The 12,342-nt window shown below is 50.6% G+C and overlaps 1 protein-coding gene across 3 annotated transcripts in view; it reads right to left on the bottom strand.

Moving 5' to 3' along the window:
- The window catches only part of LMF1 (lipase maturation factor 1), a 99,810-nt gene that overhangs the window by 76,975 nt on the left and 10,493 nt on the right, over positions 1–12,342 (bottom strand). For 2 of the 3 annotated variants that reach the window (XM_010387788.2, XM_030924552.1), the window contains exon 2: positions 7,623–7,932. In XM_010387788.2, the coding sequence (XP_010386090.1) occupies positions 7,623–7,932 (310 nt within the window). Of the gene's footprint in view, positions 1–7,622; positions 7,933–12,342 lie in introns of those variants that run through there. The other variant, XM_030924554.1, reaches the window with a different exon arrangement.

Raw genomic sequence — 12,342 nt, 5'->3', positions numbered from 1 at the left:
GGCCATGGGAAGTGGTTTGGACATATCTCCATTCCTGGATAACCACATCGAAGCACAGGCTCACCCACCGGGGACCAGCATCATGGAGGACAAGGCAGGTGGCGTGGGAGGGTCCTCCCCACAGGAAGCACCCTGCCCGGGATGACAACCACAGGAAACAGCGGGCACACCCCAAAGAGGAACACCATTTATTTAAAGGGATGCATAACTTTAAAATATCAGTGTCATAAAAGATGGACGTCCCAGAAGAGACCGGACAACTAAACCCAGCGCTTAACCCTACTCTGGAAAGTAAATGCTATGAAGATTATTCTTAGGTCAGATGACAAACTGGAAAATGAGCGAGAGATGCGGTCACAGAACGTCAACCACATTAAACTTACTGCAGCGGATCCCTGCGGGAATGAAAAGAACACTCTTCTTAGGAAACACACTCGGAGGTATTTCAGGGTAAAGGGGTTCATCAACTATGTCAAAGTGGCTGATTGTATCGTTCTGATCTTCTATGTCCTCATTTTTTTTTGTTTAGTTGTTATTTCAATTACTGAAAGTGACTGATGTTAAAATCTCCACACAGAATTGTGAATTTGTATATTTCTTCCTTGACTTCTGCAATTTTTGCTTCATATATTGTGAGCTCCAGTATGTGATGCCTTTATGTCTTTGTGATCAATTAACTCTTTTATTACCACAAAATGTCTCTGTACACCTCCGGTAACACTCCGTGTCTCGAACTTAAATTTGTCTAAAGTTCATACAGCCACTCTAGTTTTCCAGTACATTTATGTCGTCTGTCCCTCTTTAACTTTATCCTTCCTCTTTCAACTAATCTGTACCTTTATATTTAAAGCATATCTCTTGAAAACTGCATATACTTAGGCCAGGCGCGGTGGCTCACGCCTGTCATCCCAGCACTTTGGGAGGCCGAGGCAGGCGGATCACAAGGTCAGGAGATCGAGACCATCCTGGCTAACATGGTGAAACCCCGTCTCTACTAAAAATACAAAAAACTAGCCGGGCGAGGTGGCGGGTGCCTGTAGTCCCAGCTAATCCGGAGGCTGAGACAGGAGAATGGCGTGAACCCGGGAGGCGGAGCTTGCAGTGAGCTGAGATCGCGCCACTGTACTCCAGCCTGGGTGACAGAGCAAGACTCCATCTCCAAAAAAAAAAAAAAAAAAAAAAACTGCGTATACTTGATACTTGATTTTTTCAAATTGATTTTTTTTTTTTTTGAGACGGAGTTTCACTCTGTTGCGCAGGCTGGAGTACAGTGGCACGATCTGACCTCACTGCAACCTCTGTCTCCTGGGTTCAAGTGATTCTCCCTGCCTCAGCCTCCCGAGTAGCTGGGATTACAGGCACAAGCCACTACACCGGGGTAATTTTTGTATTTTTAGTAGAGACAAGGTTTCACCATGTTGGCTAGGCTGGTCTTGAACTCCTGATGACCTCAGGTGATCCACCCGCCTCGGCCTCCCGAAGTGCTGGGATTACAGGAGTGAGTCACCGTGCCTGGCCTGATTCTAAACCTCTGTCTTTTAAATGGAAGATTTAGTCACTTACATTTAATGTAATCATTGATACGGCTGATTGGTTAGTTTTTTGTTTTCAGAGTCTCATCTGGTTTTTCGTCCGTTCCTCTGTTCCTGCCTTCTTACTGTAAGCAAATATGTCTAACACTCCATTTCAGTCACTCCACAGGCTCCTCAGCTCCATATCTTCGCACTACTTTGAGTGATTGCCCAAGGCCTAACAATAGGCATTCTCACCTGCTCACAACAGACCTGGGGTTAATAGTTTCCGCTTCACGTAGACTTTACAGAGCCAGTGACGTTACAGATTCAGGAAGGATCCCCTCCCTCCTTTGCGCTAATGTCGTGTATATTAGTTTTTGCCTTAGTTGTGTCTATAATAAATTAAGAAAAAAAGAAACAGAGAACTTTTCATATTTACCTACCTTTACCATTTCCAGTGGATTTTACTCCTTTCTATAGATGAGTTTCTGCCTAGCAATAATTCCTTCAGCCTGAAGATATTCCTTTAACATTTCTTACGGTGTGCCTGCTGGCAAAGCTTTCTCTCAGTTTTCAGTTATTTGAGAATGTCTTTATTTTGCTTTAGTTTCTGAAGGATATTGTCACTGGACAGCACTCTGGGCTGACAATCGTTTTTCTTTAGAACTGTAAAGATGCCAGTCCACCGTCCTCTGACCTCCAGGGGTTATAAGAAACCAGACATATTTGAATCTTTATTCTCTGAGTGTAACGTCTTTTTTTTTTCTGGGTGCTATCGAGAGGTTGCCTTTGGTGTTCGGTAGTTTGACCACAATACGCCCAGATAGGGTTTCCTCTTACTTCTACTGCTTAGGGTATGCTGAACTTCTTGGATTTATACGTTTACATAGTTCAGCTATTATTTCTTTAAATACTTTTTATGCCCCATTCTCTGTGTCCTCTCTCTGCGGGGCTCCAATCACATGTATGTTAGACCATCTGGTGTTATCCCACTACTCATTTCAATCTTTTTTTGTGTTTGTTCTTTAACTAGGATAATTTCTAAAGATTTCTCTTAAAATTCATTGAGGCTTTCATCTACCATCTCCAACCTGTTATTAAGCCCATGCAACAGATTTTTCAGTACAGATACTGTACTTTTCAGTTCTAAAATGTCCAATTGGCTCTTCTTCAAAGATTCAGAGACTCCGCTAAATTTCCCATGTGTTTGTTCATTAAGACCGCTACTAGGCTGGACGTGGTAGCTCATGCCTGTAATCCCAGCACTTTGGGAAGCCGAGGCAGGTGGATCACCTGAGGTCAGGAGTTTGAGACCAGCATGGCCAACAATGGTGAAATCCCGTTTCTACTAAAAATACAAAAATTAGCTGGATGTGGTGTCACACACCTGTAATCCCAGCTGCTTGGGAGGCTGAGGCAGGAAAATCGCTTGAACCCAGCAGGTGGAGGTTGCAGTGAGTGAACCAAGATCTCACCACTTCACTCCAGCCTGGGGGACAGAGTGAGACTCTGTCTCAAAAAAAAAAAAAAAAAGAAAGAAAGAAAAAAGAAAAAAAGAGGACTACTTCCCTTGAGCCCTTGTGTGTACCCATAATGGTGGCCTTAAACCCTCTGTTCTACTTGTGGTATCTCGGCTATCACAGTCAGTTTCTCGTGACCTTGTTAGTTTGCTGTATAGGAATCCCATTTTCCTGTTTCTTTCCCTGTGTAGTAGTTTCTGATTCTAGCTATTAGGAAAGATCATAACATCATTGAGAGGTTAATTTTGTCTGCTTCCTTTGGAGAGTGAATGAGTCTGTCTGGTAAGCAGTTGAGCCACTGGAAGACGAACTTGGTCTTTCCAAAAGCTCAATTAGGGTCAGTCTAGAACAGACCTTTTCTAGGGCGAGAGGAACCCTCCTCCTAAGATGTGGCCTTTCTGGGGGCATGGGCTGAGTGCCTAGGGTCTTACACAAGTCGCCTCCGGACCGGCTGATGGGGAGGCTTATCTCCCAGCACTGTGGGACCCTCAGACTCACCACTAAGGTCACCACTCCCTACCTGCCACTTTCCACCAACCCTCAAAGACTCTCACTCTCCATGTTCATAGCTTAGAACAAACCCAAAAACTTAGGGGAACCCGTGTAGGTTTCTGTGCTGATGCCTCTGTTAGCTCCTTTACTCTGGTGCCTTGCCGCACAAACGCAAGCTACCCTCAACTCTGATCCCTGCCTCCTGAGCTCGGAGACGCCTTGTGTTCTGCCGGGTGCCCTAGCTGCGGTGTACAAGGTGCTCAGGCAGAAGGCTGGGGCTACCAAGGCCACGCTCTACGTATCTCCTTTCCAGGGACAGCAGTCCTGGGCACCTGTGCCATCTGGTATTTCACTTGCTGACGGTTTCATAGTGCGAAGGCTGGTCCTGCACCTGCCACTCCACCATGGACAGGCATGGAAGCCATGAAGACAAATCTCTTATTTTAAAGTATTGTTTCAATGTGAGACATCCTCTCCCTCAAACTGCCCCTGCCAGTGTGCCCCACTATCCCAATCCACAGGACCACAGCCACCCCGCGTGGGCAAGGGCCAGATGGCAGCTGTGTTCCCCATGTCCGCCGCTGGCCTCCTTGCTGCCTGCTGAAGTCTCGCCCTGTCTACGGCCCCAGCGCCCTGAACGCCCCATCTCTTCTCAAGTGTCATCCCTGCCCCTTTAGTGCGCCGTGATGATTATGGGATGTACTCTTTGGAGTCAAAGAAATACATATCTCTTGTTAGGTTAAAAAAAAAAATTGGGGGTTGGGCACCGTGGCTCATGCCTGTAATCCCAGCACTTCAGGAGGCCGAGCCAGGTGGATCACTGGAGGTCAGGAATTCGAGACCAGCCTGACCAACATGGTGAAGCCCCGTCTCTACTAAAAGTACAAAAATTGGCCAGGTGTGGTGCAGGTGCCTATCTATAATCCCAGCTACTTGGGAGGCTGAGGTGGGAGAATCGCTTCAATCCAGGAAATGGAGGCTGCAGTGACCTGAGTTTATACAACTGCACTCAAGCTTGGGCGACAAGAGCGAGACTCTGTCTCAAAAAAAAAAAAAAAAAACCCAGAAAATATTTGGCTGGGCCCGGTGGCTCACGCCTGTAATCCTAGCACTTTGGGAGGCTGAGTCAGGAGTATTAAACTTTGAGCCCTGGAGTTCAAGACCAGCCTGGGCAACATAGTGAGACATCCATCTCTACAAAAAATAAAAATATTAGCCAGGTGTGGTGCTGGGCGCCTGCAGTCCCAGCTATTTGGGAAGCTGCACGGGGAGCATTGCTTGAGCCTGGGACGTTGAGGCTGCTGTGTGCTGAGACTGCCAGCAGACACACACAGGCTCCCACATGAGAGATGCTCACCCACCTGCCGGGCTCTGGAGACGAATCCCCGTCTAGCCAGGAAGGTAACTCTGTTGTTTCAGAAGTCAGCTCACAGGCAGGAACCGAGTGCTACGCAGGAGTCAGATACCACAGACAAAGACACCCAGCACACAGCAACAGGGTCTGGCTTTTCCCACGCCATTGGGAAGCAGGACACGACCATGACCCGGCTGACAGAGGAGACGCCCAGGGTGGGCTCTCTCAGTGCCTGGCCTTGTGTGGCAACCGCCACCCCTCCCACCACGGGGTCCCTGAACCTTGTGAAACGAAGAGGACGTCACTTTTACCATCAAATATGTCTACTCCTTGTCAAATCCCTTCCCACGTGCCAACACAGAGACACTGGCTGCAGCCCAGCCAGGGAGGGCGCCACCCACCCAGTCGGGGCTACGCGGGGGCAGGTGGTGGAAAAGGTATTTCAGGTACTTGTGGAACCTCCTTACATCGAAGTCCTGGAGTCCACACATGTGTTAATCATCAGTGAGAAATGGAGCACCGAGGGCGGTGTCCCTGGGCACTGGCGGCCTCCCAGCGTCCCCTCCAGCCCTGGCGCTGCTCTCAGCACTCTTTGAAATGGAGCCGCCATCCCTCCTGCCCAGGAAGGAAGCTCCAAGGCCAGCTCCCTCCACAGGAAGGAGGACCCCTGAGGTGTCCCGACTTTGGTCCAAGTTCCTGGAGAGAATCTTTCCTTCCTTCTGGGGTCGAGATGGTGGGGAAGGGATGGCGGTGCTGCCGTACTGAAGGGCAGCAAAGCAGCCCGCAGGGCCACTGCCAAAGCCAAGTGCAGACGACAGAGTCAGAGCCAACGTTTTGGAAAAGCTGAAGCGACTTCAGACACTGCAGCAGACGCTGTGCTCAGGGCTCCAGCATCCTGCAAGGCTGAGTGGCTTTATGTAACGGGAAGGCCAGCTCTGAGCAGAGTCAGAGTCCCTCTCTAAAATCACTTAGAATTTTATGCAACAGTTATTAAGCTGTGGCGCTCTGTCATAAATGTTGCCAAACCCCTAGATGTTTAAATTTCTAGACCAAGAAGACAGACCCCCAAAGTACCAAAACAAAAACATGCAAGTCCACGCTGCCACAAGCCACGTTCAGGCGAACGATAAACGGGGAGCAGAGAGAAGCCTCCTGCGCAGGCGGGCTCACGACTCCTGCAGCCCCCAGAGGCGGGTGGAAGGAACCTCACTCCTCCAGTGAAGCCTGTACAGTGACGTCCTCACCAAGAGCGCGGGGGGGAAGGGGGAAAAACCGCTTCACCGTCCAGACGCCCTACAAGTACAGCCCCCACCAGGCCACCCTCGCAGACGGCTCAGGTGAATGTCATGTGTAGGGGACGTGCGTCACAGGGCCTGAGGCTTCAAGGGCAAACCACAAACAGCCATATGCATTGCACGTGGCCCCAGCCCTGCGTACTCCCGCGAGAGCGCCTGACCTCAGCACACCACTTCAGCCTGTGCTGACAGCTCATAGGCCCTCCACAAAGTCAGGCCTGTGTGCTGTGGAGGGGCCCCAAGGCGGAGCCACGTCGTGGGTGCCCAAGGCGTCCCCAGGCCTCCTGCCCTGCCCTGGTGACACTGTCTGACCTGCTTGTTGAATGAGGTGACACACTCAAGTGTAGCTGAGATCTGAGGAAACACCAGCAACTGGACCTGGCAGCGGTGCCCATGCCAGCACAGCCACACAGTGGGGACCCTCCCTACAGGTGCCCCGATGCCAGCTGCAGCCCTCCCTGCATGAGCCTGCAGGGCCTGGGCTGTGCCGCCAAGCCCAGATCACAGCGACCCGAGCCTCCCACTGGGGAACACCAGAGCCACAGGAGCTGGGCTGGAGGCAGAGCATTCAGGCTCCCGGAAGCACAGCCGGCCCCAGACACTCCAACCTCAGCTCAGCCGTGCTGACCAGGATGGAAAACACAGGCCCCAACGCCCAAGGCTGAGCCCTGCCTGCGCCAACTCACCATCGCAGCCTTCCATCCTGGGACACGGTCCTGGTTCCGACCACTCAGCCCTGAGCTGGCCGCCTCCTGTCTCCCGCCCACAAAAGACACAAGAGCCATCCTCAGTCTCCAAGCAAAGCCCAGCTGTCCCACCGAGAGTGGAACCAAGCTGGGCACGCAGGAGCCAGCACACCCCCTGCTTCCTACATGTCCACACAGACACCTGCCCCAAACCAGCCTCCAACACGTCCACACAGATACCCACCCCAAACCAGCCTCCAACACGTCCACACAGACACGGACCCCAAACCAGCCTCTGACACGTCCACACAGACACGGACCCCAAACCAGCCTCCAACACGTCCACACAGACACGGACCCCAAACCAGCCTCCGACACGTCCACACAGACATGGACCCCAAACCAGCCTCCTACAACGTCCAGATACCTGCCCCAAACCAGCCTCCTACATGCCCACACAGACATGGACCCGCTGCTTTTGCCTCCCTTTCTCTGTCCCTCTGGCTCCAGCAGGATGGCAATGCAGTCCTTTAAGTAAAGACGTGCTACTGCAAAGAGGTGGGGTTTTAACCCTGAGGATGAGTGGCTGCTGTGGCTGGTGGACTGGCTACTCTGAGGTAGCCTCAGTAAAATGATGATACTCTCCTGAATGAATTTAAGATGAACGCTCGTCCAGTCTTTCCAAGTGCCAGGAGACCTGCGGCGTGTGTGCTAAGTGACAGCAAGCCCTGCACTCCCACTGCCCCGTTCCTCCTACTCACCAGACATGGCCCACATTGACCAGGGACATGTAAAGGCCCCACAGGGCAGCCATGAGAAGCACGTTGGCACAGCCCGTGATCAGGACGAAAGACGAGATGCCCAGTCCGAGAAGAGCGAGCAAGTCCAGGGTGGAGTTCATGTCTGACCAGTCCATCAGCCAGAGGATGGTGGGCATGTAGCTGAAGACTTCCCAGCTCGTCTTGTCCTGGAAGTACTGCTGGAAATTCTTCAGGAACACTCGGCAGGGAAGCAGCCCCCTGTCACCGATCAGCTGCTTGTTCTGATGGAAAGCCACCAGGAATGCCACGACTGGAAGGAAAAGAAGACAAAACAAGCGTGACTAAGAACAAACGACATGTGGACACCGTGGGTGTGGCTCAGACTTGCCGGGCTGAGCGGGGCAGGAAGGGGAGGCAGAGTCTGGCCAACAGTTTGGGGTCCAAACCCCAGACTCAGGAGTCTGAGTACTTTCTCAAAATCTTGGAGGAAATATGGGAAAACCCAGCCTGCATCAGACGCAGGGTGTGTATATATGCACACACACAAAAGCAAGCAGCGTGTGTACATGCACCACACACACGGATACAAGCAGTGTATGTATACACGCATACAAACAGACTCAATCAGTGTGCAAGCAGTGTGTGTATACATGCACCCACACGGACGCAAGCAGCGTGTATATACACGCATACACACGGACTCAAGCAGTGCGCAAGGAGTGTGCGTATACGTGCACACGCACGGACACAAGCAGTGTGTGTATACACACACATACAAGGAAGCAAGCAGTGTGTGTATACACGCATACACATGGACTCAAGCAGTGTGCAAGCAGGGTGTGCATACACGCACACACAGACGCAAACTAGACACGTGTATATAAAATGCGTGCCTGCAGCAGACACAGTGTGTGTATACACGCACACACGCGGACACAAACTAGACACGTGTATATAAAATGCGTGCCTGGCTACACACAGACAGTCAGCTGACCATCCGGACTGCACTCTGCGTTCAGCATGATGAAACACACCCTGATGACCCTGGCTCTGGACAATGGCGTCACTCCCAGCACACGCTGCAGGGCTTGACACTTACAGCCCACAGGTGAGCCACGCTTACCCTCCACACAAACCCCACAACGGCACTCTCACATCCACAGGTCTCCGAGTCCATGTCTCACGGTGCCCACTCCACACCGGCTTTCTCACATCCTCTGGACGTCAGTGTTTGTAGAACACTGAATGTTTACCCAGAGATGACGACAGGCGAGAGAACCACATTCCCACGTGTAAACATGAAGAATGAAAAAGTAGGCTAAAAGTAAAAAAGATATACCATGCAAATGTGAATCAAAAGAAAGCTGGATCTAGTTCACTATGGCTGAAAAAAATTAAAAATAAAAAAATAAACAAAAGAAAGCCGAAGTGGCTCTATTAACATCATAAAAAGTAGATTTAAGAGCCGGGCGCGGTGGCTCGCGCCCATAATCCCAGCACTTTGGGAGGCCGAGGCAGGCGGATCACCTGAGGTCAGGACTTTGAGACCAGCCTGGGCAACACGGCAAAACCCTGCCTCTACTAAAAACACAAAAATTAGCTGGGCGTGGTCTTGCACGCCTGTAATCCCAGCTATTCGGGAGGCTGAGGCAGGAGAATGGCTTGAACCTGAGAGACGGAGGTTGCGGTGAGCCAAGATCACACCACTGCACTCCAGCCTGGGCGACAAGAGCAAAACTCCATCTCAAAAAAAAAAAAAAAAAAAAAAAGTAGATTTAAAGGCTGGGTACAGTGGCTTATGCCTGTAATTCCAACACGTTGGGAGGCCAAGGCAGGTGGATCACCTGGGGTCAGGAGTTTAAGACCAGCCTGGCCAACATGGCAAAACCCTGTCTCTACTAAAAAAAATACAAAAACTAGTCGGGTGTGGTGGTGCACCCCAGTAGTTCCACCTACTTGGGAGGCTGAGGCAGGAGAATCACTTGAACCCGGAAGGCTGCAGCGAGCCGAGATGGCGCCATTGCACTCCAGCTTGGGCAACAGAGACTCTGTCTCAAAAGGAAAAAAGTCGATTTATGAACAAGGAATGACACAGGGATGAAAGAAGATACTGCATAATGATAAAAATATCACAAGAGCAACCCCAGAAGTACATGCGGCTTCCTACTGCGTGCAGGAAGCTGGCTTGGGGTCCACGTCTGTGTAACTGTGCGTGCTGGTTTGGAGTGGTGTCTGTGTAGACAGGTAGGAAGCTAGTACATGTACTTTTCCCCATGCGTTTATAAATCTAAAAAAGTATAAACGGAATCTGCACATGGAAAACTACAAAACACTGATTTAAAAAATGAAACAAGATCTAACCACACGAAGAGACCATGTTCATGGATTGGAAGAATCAAAACCAGTAAGGTGTCAATTTGATCCATAAATTCAGCACAATCTGAACCAAAACACCCAGTCGGTGCTTCTGCCGAGGCTGACACGCCGAATCGAGAACGTACACAGGAGGGCAAAGGGACTAAAATAGCCAGAACCATCTGGAAAAGAACAGAGGTGGAGGACTCACGTTACCCAGTTTCAAGACTTACTAAGAAGCCAATCAAGACCACATGAGGACAGCACAGCACTGATTAAAGAAGAGCCGCAGAACTCAGGGGAATGGAAGACAGGGCCCAGACATAGCCCCGCTGCCCCAACCCAACACACAGAGGGAACAAATGCTGACAAAGGTTCAAAGGTCACTCCACAGACAAAAGCCTTGGGCTGGGCGCGGCGGCTCCCACCTGCCATCCCAGCACTTCGGGAAGCCGAGGCCTTGGGCCGGGCGCGACGGCCCACACCCGCCATCCCAGCACTTCGGGAAGCCGAGGCCTTGGGCCGGGCGCGGCGGCCCACACCCGCCATCCCAGCACTTCGGGAAGCCGAGGCCTTGGGCCGGGCGCGGCGGCCCACACCCGCCATCCCAGCACTTCGGGAAGCCGAGGCCTTGGGCCGGGCGCGGCGGCTCACACCTGCCATCCCAGCACTTTGGGAGGCCGAGGCAGGAGGATCGCTTGAGCCCAGGAGTTTCAGAGCAGCCTGGGCAACAAGGTGAGACCCAATCTCTACAAGATAAATAAAAAAACAAAGACTAGTCCTTTAACAATGATGTTAGAACAAATGGATGTCCACGTGCAAAAAGATGGACCTGAACACACTACACACCTTACACAAAAATTAACCAAAAAGGATCATAGGCCTAAATGTAAAACATAAAAGCATAAGACTTGTATATGGAAATATAGAAGAAAATCTATGTAACTTGGATTTGGCAACAAGTTCTTAGATACAACACCAAAAGCATAATCTATGAAATTAAAAACTGTAAATTGAACTTTATCAAAATGAAAAACTTTTTTTATTTTTATTTTTTATTTTTTTGAGACGGAGTCTCGCTCTGTCGCCCAAGCTGGAGTGCAGTGGTGCAATCTCGGCTCACGGCAAGCTCCGCCCCCCGGGGTTTACGCCGTTCTCCTGCCTCAGCTTCCCGTGTAGCTGGGACTACAGGCACCCGCCACCACACCCAGTGATTTTTTTTTTTTTTGTATTTTTAGTAGAGACGGGGTTTCACCGTGTTAGCCAGGATGGTCTCGATCTCCTGACCTCGTGATCCACCCGTCTCGGCCTCCCAAAGTGCTGGGATTACAGACGTCAGCCACCGCACTCGGCCAAAATGAAAAACTTTTGATCTGCAAAAGCTACTTTTAACAGAATGAAAACACAAAGGCCGGGCGCGGTGGCTCAAGCCTGTAATCCCAGCACTTTGGGAGGCCGAGACGGGCGGATCACGAGGTCAGGAGATCGAGACCATCCTGGCTAACACGGTGAAACCCCGTCTCTACTAAAAACTACAAAAAACTAGCCGGGCGAGGTGGCGGCGCCTGTAGTCCCAGCTACTCGGGAGGCAGGAGAATGGCGTGAACCCGGGAGGCGGAGCTTGCAGTGAGCTGAGATCCGGCCACAGCACTCCAGCCTGGGTGACAGAGCGAGACTCCGTCTCAAAAAAAAAAAAAAAAAAAAAAAAAGAAAGAAAACACAAGCCACAGATTAGAAGAAAATACTGGCAAATCACACATCTGATAAAGGATTTGTATCCAGGGATTTGTATCCAGAATATTTAAAGAACTTTTAAAATTCAATAATTAGAAAACAAACAACTTAACGTTAAAGGTGTGAAAAAAAATACCAGGCCACAAGATCTGAACAGACACAGGAAAGGTGCACGGTTGGCAAATAACACGTAAAAAGATGCTCAACATCATTCATCATTGGGGAAATGCCAATGAAAACCACAACGTGCTGTCACCACACACGCGTCATTGTGGCCGAAGTGTTTGAAAATGGACAGTGCCCAGGCCGGCTGCGGTGGCTCACGTCTGTAATCCCAGCACTTTGGGAGGCCGAGGTGGGCAGATCACCTGAGGTCAGGAGTTCAAGACCAGCCTGGCCAACATGGTGAAACTCCGTCTCTACTAAAAATATAAAAACTAGCCGGACGACCTGGCGGGCGCCTGTAGTCCCAGCTACTCGGGAGGCTGAGGCAGGAGAATTGCTTGAACCCAGGAGGCGGAGGTTGGAGTGAGCCGACACAGTGCCACTGCACTCCAGCCTCGTCGACAGAGTAAGACTCTATCTCAAAACAGAAAAAAAAAAAAAAAAAAGAAAAGGAAAGAAAATAGAC

This window comes from Rhinopithecus roxellana, chromosome 20, assembly GCF_007565055.1.
Source record: "Rhinopithecus roxellana isolate Shanxi Qingling chromosome 20, ASM756505v1, whole genome shotgun sequence".
Classification (NCBI taxonomy): Eukaryota; Metazoa; Chordata; class Mammalia; order Primates; family Cercopithecidae; genus Rhinopithecus; species Rhinopithecus roxellana.
The sequence above is the reverse complement of the archived record's forward strand: the minus strand, read 5'-3'. Positions and strand labels throughout refer to the sequence as shown.